Source organism: Pleuronectes platessa, chromosome 10 (genome assembly GCF_947347685.1).
Source record: "Pleuronectes platessa chromosome 10, fPlePla1.1, whole genome shotgun sequence".
Taxonomy (NCBI): domain Eukaryota; kingdom Metazoa; phylum Chordata; class Actinopteri; order Pleuronectiformes; family Pleuronectidae; genus Pleuronectes; species Pleuronectes platessa.
In genome coordinates, this window is record NC_070635.1 from 6113157 (window position 1) to 6127698 (window position 14542).

Genomic DNA, 14542 nt, shown 5'->3' on the forward strand with positions numbered 1-14542 from the left:
TAAATAAGAAAAGCTGCAAGCTTTCACACTTTAGAAGCTTGAACTGACAAACATCATCAACCGATGATAAAAAAAAGTTCTGCTCCCATTGACAGATCACTGCAGCCGTCATTTCAAATTTCTTAAACAGACACTGTTCTGGAAACCTGCTGCTCATCAACCTCGTCTTCCATTGATCACCTTGACAGTGTCGCTCACTGGAGTCGTGTTTACACGTATGAGTCCCTGCAGGCCCACGACAGATCACAGTGAATGTCAGGGCTGATTCTTCTGCTTTGTCTCTCCTGCTGTAGTCGGCTGTCTGAGGAGTTTTCTGTGACTTCATGTCGCAGTGCTGCAGAATCTGCAGAATGTCCTGATGGTCAGATCCTCACAGGAACACACACTGGAAATCCTGACACTCTTCCTTAGTGGTGTTATTTTGGAGTTGACATTCTATCATACTTTGGGCTCCAAACAGTCATGCAGCTAAAACAATGATGAAACACACAGTTGTCATTTGCACATTGTGACAGTTGGTTGTAGTTTTTTTTCTATCAGGTTTCAGACTCGACAGGGATCAAATCAGAAAATGACACCTGGCAGGATTGACACTATAAGAAAAAACAGGTCAACGGTCTTCCTGTGAAAATCCAGCTCCGCTCATCTTACCGCGACAAATCTATTAATGGTGCTCTCTCTCTCTCTGTCTCCCTGGTGCTTTTGAGATGGACCTGATCTACTTGTCTCTCTCTGAAAATAACCTCTGATAAAACCTTTCCTCCAGTTGCTACAGAGCAAGAAACAACACCTACAGTGGAATTGCTGCAAGTTTTCCACAGGGGGAGCTTGTGAATTTATTTCTTATAAACATTTGGCGCTCACTCTCTGCACCAGAGTCTGTGTGGTTTCCAGAGAGGAACCACCGATTTCCAGGCCGCCCACTCAAATTGGCAATTTCTGGACAAATTGCTCCCCACTCCTTTTCCCTGTCCTTCTGTCTCCACTCCCTTATTCCTCCACCTTCCTTACTGTTTTGTAATGACAGGCTTAAAGCTCTGTAATGGTTTTGTATTTACTTTCTGCACCATCCCTGCAATTTCATCACCAGTTAGTTTTTCAGGAGGGAGAACTGTAGGGGGGGTGACAGCCGGTTAGGTGGTTTTCGTGTTGAAGTTCGGGGGAGCACTACATTTGTTGTGAAACTTACTGTTACTCCACTAAGTTAAGAGACCGCTTGAGTCTCAGATCCCATCAACTTCTCTGGCAGGGTCTGTTTTTTATTTTTATTTTGTAGCAGCAGCTTGGAGATCCAAGGAAAGTGAAAGGATTAGAAAGTGTTTGACTGGAGCCCTGAGAGCTCTTGTGCAGACTAACATTAGTTTGGAAAGTAACCGGTTGAATGCTTTAACTAAATAGGAGCTCTTTTTTTTTTAAAAACGATCGTTAGTCTAGTGATTACAAAGAAATTTAGAGTAAGGATAGGGAATGGGTCAGAGAGGAAACCATTCAATTCTGACCGAGGTTTGATTTTAATTTACTTGGACAATTGGTTTTTGGTGGAGGAATGTGGTCTAGATGCCATTTTATATATTAATTTCACCTTCATTTGATTATTAAAAACTTGCTCTACGGTTAAACCTGAATTAATTGATTAATTAAACACAGATCGAAAACTTGTGATTACCTTGTAACGTTGTGAACACGTAGGTTAAAAGTATCCAGACACAGAGGAGTGCTAAACATTCATTTGATGATGTACCTCCCTTCACCTTGTAAAGTCCAAGATTCATCCTCCTTTTTGCTCTGTTTTTCCAACACTCTCTGGATCAGCTCGAGCTCATGTGCCAAACAGAGTAAGCAAAAACAAAAATAAAAGTTGTGGGCTGTCAGAGCAGAACAATGAGTGGGGAAATGTTTCAGGGAAACTGCACAGTCTGTGGGTTTATCACTATAATCGACCCATTTTGCATTTCATCTTTCATCATTTTGTCTATTGGAAAAAGAAGATTTAGTGCAGTCGTTGAGGAAATCTCTGAAGCAGCAGTTTGTGTGATGCTCATTAGTCACTGCCTCGGAAATTGATTGACGGACTCAAAACACCAGGCCTCAATATCTCCCATTTTGTTCCTGTCTTTGGACCTTAGTGAAAACAGTTTTCTGGTAGCGCTGCATGTTGTCTGTCACCTGGTCTGTTGCAACATCACACACACACACACACACACACACACACACACACACACACACACATCCTCTATTAAACCTTTTCTTTGTTGCTGTTTTAACCAAACGCTTGTTTCTCTGCTGGCTCCCTTTGCTGCTGGCTTTTACCTTTTACCCTCACACGTGTTAAGATGACACTGAGGACCAGCATGTCTTCCCGGCGTTAGCTAACATGGTTCGCACATTCTGATACCACCCGAGAATCGATGAGACGCACATCAAAAAGGGACACAAGCAGCTGTGCACCTGCCACAATGTCACAAAGTGTCTGTGCCGTCCTGAAGTCTTAAATACCATTCGGATTTTTTACTTCCTATAGGGTAGTTTCTAAGCCAAAGTCTGTTCTCGTCACGACACCATTGTCACATCTCCCTTTTCTCCCCATTGCTCATCGTCCGCAGGCTCTGCTGGAGCCGTTTAGAGCAGGTTAATACTCCAGGTCCACCTCCATAACAATTCAAGACCCGGGTCCAGATATTTTAACGGGCTCCTTGTGGCGATTCCCCTTCTCTTGGAAGGAATGAATCTTTCATGGCGCTTTGGAACTCGCACAACCCACCAGTGGCCAGCGCTTAGGAGACGACTTGGCACCGGCCACATATCTCTCCTAATGATCGGTTCTGGAGAGAGCGGCGAGGACACCTGCCAGAGAGAGAGGGGTCCAGGAAAGATTGATGTGCACATTTTGTACAAAAAGCATAGGTGAATTTGTACCGTGAAGACGAGAACTGATTTGGATTTGACTAGATTATACGTTTTATATGGGATTAGACTGTATTATGTTATTTATGACGTTTTTACAATTCGATGGCTTGAAAAAAACACAGAATAACATATTTTAAACACGATGGAAGCTCGTTCTCGATGGAAACCTGAAGAACTGAAGCTTACGGCATGAATCCAAGCATCTTCATCAGATTGGCTCTCATTGTGTCTTGCAGATGGGGGGGAAGCATCTTTGAGTGTACTAAAGCCTGCTGACTCAATTATTTTTAATTACAAGGACTATAAGGACATATGCTAATCAGGAGTCTGTTGTGATTTTTGGTGTACGCTTGCTTTGCATATTTTGTAGCTTTTGTGAAAACTCCTCCAAACGACTGCTCAGTAACTTTTGGAGCAAGGAGCGAAGCTGTATTTCAAGATATCTGGTGTTTTTTGCAGCAATTTAACTGTTCTGCTGATCAGCCCGTGTTGATACCACACACTCATTAATTCCATGCATGAGTGACCTGCAGTCAGGATAGTCAGGAAATGACTGTGCTCTAGGACTTGTGTTTAATACTGGTAGCAGGAGGAAATGTGTGTATATTTGTGTTTGCGGTGGAGTTGGAAAGAGTTAAGGTGGGAAGTTCAGGGGGAAACAGTGGGAAAGCTGATTCTGTGTTTGCGCTGCCAAAGGTCCCCTTGGTTTCAGGTGATGACACAGCACCTCATTAATGCAGCAGCGTCTCCGGGCTGCCATGCCGGGATGCCGGGGTGTGATTTATTATCCCAGATCCACCCGAAGCCTCCACAGATTAAAGGGACGCCTCGTGGAACCAAATATAACATCTGCATTAGAAAACGTGCAGGGTGGGAAAGTGTCAGCCACTTTGACGGGCTCTCTCTGTAATTAGAGGTTCCATGTACAAGTGGTATGAAGTGGTCTGTGTTGTTTTTAGCTTGGGAAGATGTGGTGCATCGTTTACTTTGATGTCAGTCAGGGTTTTACAATGAAAACCATATTAAATACACAATTCCTAAGTGTTCTCAAGCTAAATGGACTTCAAGAAGTTGTCTGCACTGCATCTGTCATGATCCATCGTCTGCTCTGCACGTGTTGTACTGTAGATATCGTCTTCTGCTCTATCTTAAACATATTTTTTATGTTTCTTTGATAAAATTTGCCTCCATACTTTATTTTATTATATATTTGTGTTCCTGAGCATTGTCCCTGTCATGTTAAGACAACCGAGTCACTAAATCGTCCCAGTTTGAAAGAAACTTAGGATCAAATTGATTGAATGAAAACAGTGAAATATTCAAAAGCTTACTGATGGATGGCAAATTGTTTCATTCCACCCTGATATCAGATGTGACATGGAAGTGATTAAGGCTGAGTGCTTTTTGAAATAGCTGCCCCTGCTGTTGTATAGTTTGTTTTCACAGCAACAAAACCTCAACGTCCCATATTTTGATTGCTTTTTTTTTTTTACAACCAAACTTGTGCAATTAGTTTACGAGGTCTTAGATAAAGCATGTTGACTTGCAGGAGCGTTTTTTCGTTTAATCTTTAGTAGGCTGCTGGAATCAGAATTATGTTTCTAACACATGATGGATAGAAATGTGGAAACTTACTGTGGGGAGAGTTGGAAGTGCTTCTGGTCTCTTACCACATGCTGTTTGATGGATGGATGTTGTCTGAAGTTCCAGACGGTACCATAAGTGTGTACACTTTCAACATGGATGGTCCCAGTGGGAATCAAACTCCTGACTGTGGAAGTATATCGACCTCCTGTGTGGACACTGAGCTCTTCTCCTCCCAGTTTTTTCAAACACGAAAAACTAAAAACAAAGTCTGAAATATTTCCGGAGGGCTTTACTTCATGGTTTTATTTGATTGAAGTTTTGATTCCAGCATCTGCCGACACAAACTGATCCAGGTTTATGGTTGTATAGTAAACCATGTTTGAAGCTCGACTGTGGATCCACACAATGTGGATTCACACCTTGCTCAGTTTGGAAGCAGATTAATTAGCAAGATGCTGCACATGTGTTCCCTTTACAGCATCAGTAAAGGTGTTGGGTTCAGTAATGATGGAAAGTGGTGATGTTGTTCTCTCTTGTTGTTTGAACATAGAGGTTTAAAACACAGGCATACTTCTTCTCCGAAAACCTCAGCAAGTAAGAAGGCCATTCATATAATGGTGCTACTAAATCCATTGTGTTTAGGATACTTTAGAATCAGGTTTATGAAATATAAATTGTGTTATTGAGGTCAAATAGTTCCTTTTAAGGGTTTCACCATGTTGAGTGCAGCATCTTGAGCTCATAACCAAAAGATGACGTCTGTGTAATTATTCATTGACATGATATGAGTGTTTGGTTGTGAAGATGCCATCTCTGACAGTGACTGAGACACTTTGTTGTATTTCTTAGAGGTGCAGGAACACTTGGGTCGTGGTTGTACTTTGCTCTGACCGAGTGGCAGGTTGTTCTCTCACACAGTATCTTTGACACAAAGGGGGTGTGCATGGTGTGAACAGCCGTGTATAATTTATACCTGTTATCAAGTTAATCAGCTACAGAGTTACAGCAAAACAGCAGCAATGCTCAGCACCAGTTAAAAATCTAAAAGTTCAGCAAAGTGTTATATACATTGCATTTCTAATGGTTTTGGTCAGTGTTTACTGGTGTCAAAACTACGAAAACGATGTTTCACCGTGCATATTGCCACATGACAAAATCTTTATTAAAACTGTGTTACCCAAGTGCATGTTGCAAAAATTAAACATGAGGCTGTATTTAAGTGGACTGGCTGGGCGCTGTCACAGCAGATTTCTTTGAGGAAACCCACACAGATCCAGAATGTGGTGAAATCAGGACGGTTGCTGTGCCTGACGCTCTAATTAGTTGTAAGCTACAAATTGTGCAGCTCAACAGTTGATGTGTGTGTGTCTGTGTGTGTCTGTGTTTGTGTCTGCCTCTCCTGAGCTACTGAATCCGAGCCCGTCACTCAGAACTGTGTTTACAATGAAGCAGCGCACTGATCTCACATCAGCTAATTAGCTACAAGCACAGTGAATGGGAATCGTCATGGCAGTTCACCACAGCTCCACGTATCTGGACTTCATTATGTTCCCTTACTTTTTCTGTTATTTTTCTGCAAACTATCCACAGTTTTAGTCTGATTCATTAAAGCTGTAAAGCCAATGAACAGGAAGCCGATCCTGAGCTGCCACTGACCAGGATGCAGCGCAGTATGTCTTCTCAGGGAACAGTTCCTTTGTGAGTCCAAAACTATAGATGTCAGATGCAGAGCACCAACTCTTAAGTCATAGGGGAAAAAAACAAAGTGTCATATTCTTTGAGATTCACCCCATAGGGACATATCCCTTGCATTTGGTTTTGGCAGTAATTTTGATTGGGGAGCACTTAGTCAGATTATTCAAATAATAGCACATGTTCCATTCAGAAGACGTAAGCTCTGGATTCAGACCTTTACCGGCAGCAGCATCTCATTATTCTGTCTTTCCCTCTATGACACACATTTTCTGTTTTTTAGCTGAGAGACATTCCTTCATCATATTTTTGCTGCTTGCCAAATTTGTGTTTGCCAGTTGTGTCCTCCATTGATTTGTTAAACATGGACCTTGTTGGATAAGTCTTTGCCTTGATGGATAACATGAGCTTTAAAACACCCTCTAGTGTCTCTCCTGTCTGGGCTGCCAGTCGAATGATTCTGCAAATCCACAGTTTGGATCATAACTGTATGTTGCAAGGTGGATTAGAGAAATGTTCCCACTGCTGAGTTCAATGTATTTCATTCGGGTTAATATGACTCTTGAGCTAATTCAGCTAGCAACTGTCACTTGACTTGGCATACGTTTATTTTGTGATGCATCTGTGTGTACATCTTGCCCTATCTTTAAAGGTTTAGTTTTTGGGATGTAGTGGCATCTTATGGTCAAGTTGTATATTGCAACCAGCTGAATACTCACATCGCAATCAATATTCAAGCGTGAAAGAGAACCTATCCGGTCCTTCAGGTCACATGATGCCGTCTCTAGATCTGTCTCTAGATCCTATACACTAGATACCTCATGGAAGAAGACCCCGCCCTCAGAATTCAGAGGGCTCATTCTAACAAAAGCACAATTATTCTTAATTTGAGCTGATGATATTGAAAAGGAACACACGACGGAATATGAATCTGCCATAATCACTCAGGCTAGACACTTGAAATATAATAACAATTCTCATTTACATGTTTTAAAGTGTTAATTGTGTAATGATATTTAACTGATGTTACATTAGCAAACTCACAAGGGTAAGGAGGATGCCTCTGCAGTGGTGCTGGTTGCGTTACTGCAGTTTTATTCTTCAGTGTCTGTGTCAGAATCATTGCGGCACGACTCCGGTAGTTGTCCGTCAAAAAGTGACCGACTTGCTTCCACCTTGAGATGCTGCACCTGTCACTACCAGCCATCCCCTCCCCCCCACCCGTCCTTTCAAGGCCTTTCACAAATTTACATAACAGCCCCTCTCGCAGCCATTGGCAATCTGTGCTGAAGCACCTTTGGAGAGTTTCAGCTTGTGCTAATAGGAGGTAGCAGATGTGCTTCCAACAGACTGAGGAAAACAAAGAGTGGTTGATGAGAGCCTTGAGTTTTGAAAACACACCGATCCATCACAAAGAAATGCCTTTGTCCTTGGAGTACAACAAGAGGCACATGCACACATTCAGTTGAACAGAACGGGTTCATATAACAGAGCCAAAGTTTGCTTCTCGGGCTACACTTTGTGATTTCAGCCACATTATTATTGATGAAGCGTTCGATAAAGGTCGTGTTTCCTGCTGTGACTTTGAGTTTTTCTGCCTTGAGAGTCAAACTATGGCTCTGAACAGGAAACCCTGCTGACCACGTCAGGGCCCACGCTGGTTCAGAAAGACGGGCCCAGCATTGAAATAATACTTGAGTGATGTTCTTGTGATGTTTTACAACGTGACAGGGAAGCAATGGAAGATTCTATGCCTCTGTTTTGGAAAACAGTGTGCGTGCTTAAATAATCTGGCTGGTGTTGAACGACCAGCAGTGTGTGAGCTTTGAACCCACAGTCTTAGTTTTAAATATTGAATTTCTGGTCAATGACTGATTCATTTTAATCACTGGCTCTGTGTTCAGCTAATCCATCTCCTCCTCCCAACAACCAGCCAATTATTTCAACCAAAGAACAGTCGGTGTCCTGTCAGATCATGTCGGCAGTTTTTGTTCCCTTGTAAACGAGTCATTCATCCATTTGCTCTATTGGAGAAGCAGCTATAGCGCTGGTGTGCTCAAATACGGCTACAGCTATTGATTAGCGCTGAGTGTGTGTGTTGTGGTGGTGATGGGTCGGTATACCAGCATTCCTACGGCTATGTGACCTCACTCCTCCCACACTTTGACCCTCTGCAGCTCACAGCCGCAGCGATGTGAAAACACAATGCCAGATATTTGTTTCCCTCCACTGGAATGAAAACTTCCACAATGTGTCACGGAAGAAAGCTGTAACAGATGTTTCAATGGAGAGCAAATTTGCTGGAGTCTCCATTTTTCCATGGAGGTTAAGACTAACTTGTAGACGAGGAGATGACGATTGAATAGTGTAATCGTATCAATTCTGTTCCTTCAAGATTTTTAGTGAAACTTTATAGTTTAAACAAAGAATATCAAAACATTACTCTAAATAGGATTTAATCATTAGTTTCAATTCCAACAGCAATAAGTTCATCTCTGAGCACGTTTTAGCATCAGATCAAAGCTGATTAATGCTGCCATTTCTTTCTTTGGTGTTAAAGTCCCGGTTCCCTCGCAGGTTTCATCATAACCTTTGATATTCTTTTGCTTGGTTTGCATTGAACAGTTTTTCAGATTGTAACTTCATTCAAAAGACTCGGAGAGGGACATAGAGTTCTAACATTTACCCAATCCCAAGTTTTATGCCAACACTTTTCCCTATTAGTTTTATTCCTTTTTGTTCAAAGCAGCTGGGGGAGTGAGACATTATAAAAGATGGAGTAAGTTTCAAATAAGACCGAAGACATTCTCAGGTTTTCATCCTGCCAGACAGAACGTTCAGTCAGGACGCAGCCAGACTGGCACAGGATATTTTTGTTCTCTCCGCTCTTTCAGAGGGAAGTAATTACCCTTTGTGAACACATTTCCATCTCCAGATTCTTTGATGCTATGCCCTTTAATCGTATTTTGTGCTTGTTTTCTACATTAATTCAGTAAACAAGATTAATATTTGTTTGTGTTAATGGGGGGAAAACGCTGTTAGAAAGCGTCCACTGCGTTCTCAGATTCGCCGCCATACTCTCGACAAAGAAAAAAACTACAAAAGAAAACAACAAAGGTGGCGCTTATGCAGATTGTGTTTTATCTTCAGATCTACAAATGTTTTTCTGTACATAATGCTTTTGTGTGTGGTGCAAAGCAAATGCAAAATCACACATTAAACTGGCATAGTTGCTTCAAAATGATTTAATGGCACGTAATTCACTGTAATCACAGCTGCGCTCTCTGACCTGTAGTCGTGGGTTTAGCGACTTGAAGCGCATTTAGTATTTTTATAGAAACTAGGGCTGTTCTAGTGTGAGAAAGGTCATCGGCTTTGTGCTATTTGAGGTGTCTGTAATGAGCTTCTTAGGGTGAGGAGATTTTCAGCTGGAGGCCTCGTCGCAGGTAATCGGATTCGTGTTGTGTTTTTTCTTTTTTTCTCACAGGCTTATCTGAGCCTACCTCCGGAGAGCGAGCAGTCTCTTGTAGCAATAATAGAGATGACATCGTGTTACCGTGAAACCCGGGGAGGGGGAAATCTAATTCGGGTCTCTCTGTCCATCTTAAGGCAGATTGTACCGAGGGAATCGGCTTTTCTGTGTTTGTTTTATTTTGCTGCAGACAAAAGGATTTAATGACCTTGTCTTTGCCTACAGAGCTTGATTCAAATATGCATGTATACTCAACACTGCATTACTTTTTAAAAGTTTATTTCAACCCATCGTTCAATTGTTTACACACATACAAACACACACACACACACACACACACACACCCCTCAAACTGGGAAAACAAAACCATCCCATCTGTTACTGCTGGTAATCGGCACATAATGTGATCTTCTTACTTTTAGAAGCTTATGAGCCAATAGTAGCTGTGCTAGTACACTGCTTTCTGACTGAAAAACCTAAAGTCTGCTCTTCAAGGAAATAATATTATGTTCACTGGAGCAGTAATATTCAGTAAAATAGGTCCCGATAGAGAATATGTCCTCAACAAAATGAGTGGAACAGCAGAATATCTAACTAGTGTTGTGATTCTGTTCAATATTTTTTTGTATTTGGAAAAAGATTGATGTCTCAATGTTTGTGTGTTTAACAACTGTTTGTCAAATTAAAGAAAGTACACTGCAATTATTTTAATGGTATTTATTGTTACTGCAGACATTTTTCAAAAGTGCTCTATAAAGAAATGCCATCATCTTTTTTTTGACAGTGTCCTTTGCATCGAGGATGTTTATGATTAAAAACTACAGTATTATATTCTCTGTTGATATATTCATGCACTTATTGAAAGATAACAGCAAGCTTTCCCTCACGCGCTGCCTGGTTAATTGTGACCGTGTTTCTATTAGGATGTGTCACTCAACTCTGGGCTTCTTAGCTTTTCTTCATCCCTCACTACCTTGTCTCGCTCCATCACTTTCTCTTCACTGCATCAAAGATAGTTGCCTTCTTCTTTGCAAATTGCATAGATCACAATTTTCATTATCAGGGGGAGGAGAAGAGAGAATCAATTAAAAAACACAAAACTTTCTTCTCTTGGATATGGTTTTATCTGTGAGAGCTGCTTTTCATCTGCGGACGCATCATTCAATCTTTAATTTGGGAGGAGGAGTAGCTGCAGGGGAAATGTAAATCTTATTGTTTATGTGTGATAATTGCATGTTTGTCCTTAATCCTGTTCTGATCAATAAGCTCTCATTGCCTTTGCCTCGAGCTACAGCAATGTAATTACATCTGGGTTCGGGGGAGGGATGTCTGCCTGGCAGGCGACTGACCGCTGTTCCTCTCCTCTGTTTGTGTTGCAGATGATGAAGTTTGCCTGGGACAACTACAAGCTCTACGCCTGGGGCAAGAACGAGCTGCGGCCTCTGACGAAAAACGGCCATATTGGCAACATGTTCGGTGAGTGTCAGCATTTTGATGAAGGGTCCCGGGGGGTCATAGGTCATCCAGTGGTCTTCTGTTTTTCTCTGGAAGGTTTCATGGACAAAACTGGAATAAGACGAATTATTTATGAAAAGGCATCCTAATGGTGTGAAGTGGAAGAAGCTGCTGATTTCATGAATTTTAACGATAACGATCTCTCTTAACATAAATGTGCTGTCAGCTTGAAAACTAGGGATTTAATTCAATATGGAATTTTGGACTAAACAATTGATTTCCTTTATTACAAGACCTCATCTCAACTAAATAGAATCAGCAGTTTCCTAGTTCGACTGGAATGTCCTCACACAACCGTTTTCAAAAAGCTCTGACAGGCTCCGAAGCTTTTTCTGCACGTTGGCCACCAACAAGGAAGAAGTCTATTTGAGGCGCAGGAGTAAATATTTGAGAGTTTGTAAAGTGAGGCTGAGAATCAAAATAGCAGCGCGTCCTCCCTCAAGGTGAATGAGAGGATGTTGTTTTCCTTGGTACTTTGGAAAAAGGATACAGGAGTTTGTTATAGCACCAAAACAGCAATTTGTAGAGTGCTTACAGTTACAGTCTACACATCACAAGGAAACCAATCAAGCCAAGTGAGGAAAAACAAACCATGCAGACTGCTCTTTAAGAATCTGCTTGCAATAAAGAAATCACTGAGGCAATATCAACCTTATGTTTGGAGACATAATTAGATATTTCAGATGGTTGTGCATAAGATCGCTGTTTTCATCCAGAGAAGAGCAACAGTGCAGCAGTGTGACGGACACAGTCCGTCAGCTGCATGTTGTGTCTTTTTTACTGACGGTGTAGTTTATAGTTCATCTGAGTGGAGCTTGTTTCTCCCACGTTTGGCTTTGTTGCCTTAATGCACACAACTATTGTGATATCAAAGTCATCCCAGTTAAAGCTATTCAATAAGCAGAAAGTCGGCTGTAGTGTTTTTCATTAACTGCTCATCTTCAGTGTTTCAGACTGTTGCTCACACAAGAAAAAAACAAACATTGTGAGATGCCAACGCTGTATCTGGGAAATTATGATTACCATCTTTCTTCTATTTTCTTATGTTTTACACACTCAATGATCAATCGATTAATTCAAAGTTGGTTAAAAAAATAATCCTTATTTTCTACAGCTTTGTTTTTGAACAAGTAGATTTTCTTTCTGGTCCGATACTGAATTACTTCACTGTTGAAAGGAGAAAATAACTAGAATACGAAAAACACATTTAAAATCCTCTTTCCAGTACCGACAGCCCAACTCAGAACAGACCGTGATGGAGTGCAGCTCTCATCTTCTTTGTCTGTTCTGAACCATCAGGTGAAAGGTATCAAATTGCACCTGTTTGTGCCTCAGTGAGCTTTTGTCACCGTAACGCTCTTACCTTTCACTCAGCATGTGAAACCTCGCTACCTGCCAGGCGTGTCACAGTTTCCAACAGCCTCTAATTGGAGCCAGATCCTGAGGGGTCCTCGGGTCCTCTGCAGCGGAGCGTATCAGTCACTTCACACTGCCGAGCCAGAGGGAACTACCACAATAAAGCCCCTTAATAAAAGGTGGATCCGCTCTTAATAAAGAATTGGATGGTACTATCCGACTGGGCGCTGTCTCCCGTACCCGAGGTCTCCCTCCGACACATCTGGAGGGATTTGGGATTATTAAGGCGACGATGTGAGCTACCTCCCCCGAGGCTGCAGAGGTTTTTAGCCGACATGAGTCGTTTTACTTTTTGCCTTCTTTATGTCATGTGAAGGCGAGCAGGATTATTTTCTGATAAAACTACCAAAATAATCCTTATTTCTAGTTTGGATGAGATATTGGAAAGTCTGATCATCTCTCTGAGACACTGAAACATTCAATGAGTGATTTTATTTTTTTCATTTTCCATTTGTGGTCATATCTTAAAGCAACACTCTGTGACTTTTACTGAGCAGCAGCGCCCTCTGCAGTATCCCACTCAATGAACTAAAACACAACTGAGTCCTGGGTATTACCCATAATCCTCTGCTTCTTAAACCAGAACTGCTGCTGCTGTTCAAACGGACCGAACTCTGTGTGGGATTCTTCTTATTGTAAAAGTTTCCTGACCTGATTCTGAAAGTTCAAGCTGCAACTACCAGTCAGTTACGAAGTTACGAAGAGCAACAACAGAGATTCAGGTTGAGTAGTGTGAGCTAGAGCAGCACTATTCTCCCTATTACGTCTGAGTTAACCAACAAACTAACTTTGAAGCTACTATTAAAAAAGTTATGTAGTCTTCCACCATATCTAATACTTTACTTCAGAGATGGCGGGGATAGAAATATAATAAAACATTAAGGGTTTGAACCAAGTTGTTAACGAGTTTGAGTTAAGGGAATAAGAGGAGTGATGATGTTACATAAATCAGACACACATTTTACTGTCTTGTTTTAAATCATGAAAGAGCAAAATACTGTTGATTCGTTATTCAATATGCAGGAGGTAACGGCGATCTGTTACTTTTACCTCAGGTAATGTCTTAAGATGACTTATCACGACATTTTCTACTTGCACCACTTGTGATGTAAGGCGTCATTAGGAGGGAATAACAGCCGAGGACATAGGAAGCTAATGGGCTGTACTGTTGTCAGTATTAAAAGTTGAGGAATGACAGAGCAGAATGATGGAGCGGCCTCGATCGTTCCTCAACGTGATGGAGACTGTTGCAGTGATTTGTTTGGGTTAAAGCTGCATTAAGCATCTTCAGTCTGCTGGAGGGCAGAAAGACTCCGAAACAGACTTGCAGCAATGAGCCTTGATATCAACTCGTAAAATTGTTATGGAGGCATATTAGCAAACAATCCCTGTATATTACTTAGTGATCCAGCACCAACTGCTTGTGTTTCAGCTCTGCTTTGGTCAGTATGAGCTGGATTTATATATAACCAAGAGGTTAGACACATATGGTGTAGATTACGATTTGTGTCAAGGTTTTGAATTCTATTAAAATTGATTTAAATTGATTATTTTTCTATTATTTATAGAGATCAGAGCCCTGATTTTTTTTATTTAGTTAATTTCATGTCTACATCACACTTGGCCTGTTATCAGCCTCTCTAAATTCAAGTTCTATATATATGGTTCTATTTGGGTTTTCTTTATATTTATCTTTACATATAATAAAATATATAGCCATAGATAACAACACCTATGGAATCATTGACAATTTAAAACAAATATATATTTTAAAATATATTAACCAGCCAATATTTGAATCACACATTTCTTACCCCTTAACATTTTTATTAGCCCCCAAAAAACCATATAGGTTGGGCTGTACTTATGGAATCTATAGTGTATAGTTACCTTTAAATGTAAGCAATTGCTGGCTATAGTTTTATGTGGAGGGATGAACATGAGAGCCAAAGT

At 41.1% G+C, this 14542-nt stretch overlaps 1 protein-coding gene across 5 annotated transcripts in view; it reads left to right on the plus strand.

Annotated features, from left to right (window-relative positions):
* The window catches only part of LOC128450137 (mannosyl-oligosaccharide 1,2-alpha-mannosidase IC), a 167239-nt gene that overhangs the window by 66529 nt on the left and 86168 nt on the right, over positions 1 to 14542 (plus strand). For all 5 annotated transcript variants that reach the window (XM_053433627.1, XM_053433626.1, XM_053433630.1 and 2 more), the window contains exon 2: positions 11038 to 11134. In XM_053433627.1, coding sequence (XP_053289602.1) covers positions 11038 to 11134 — 97 coding nt within the window. The remainder of the gene's footprint in view (positions 1 to 11037; positions 11135 to 14542) is intronic.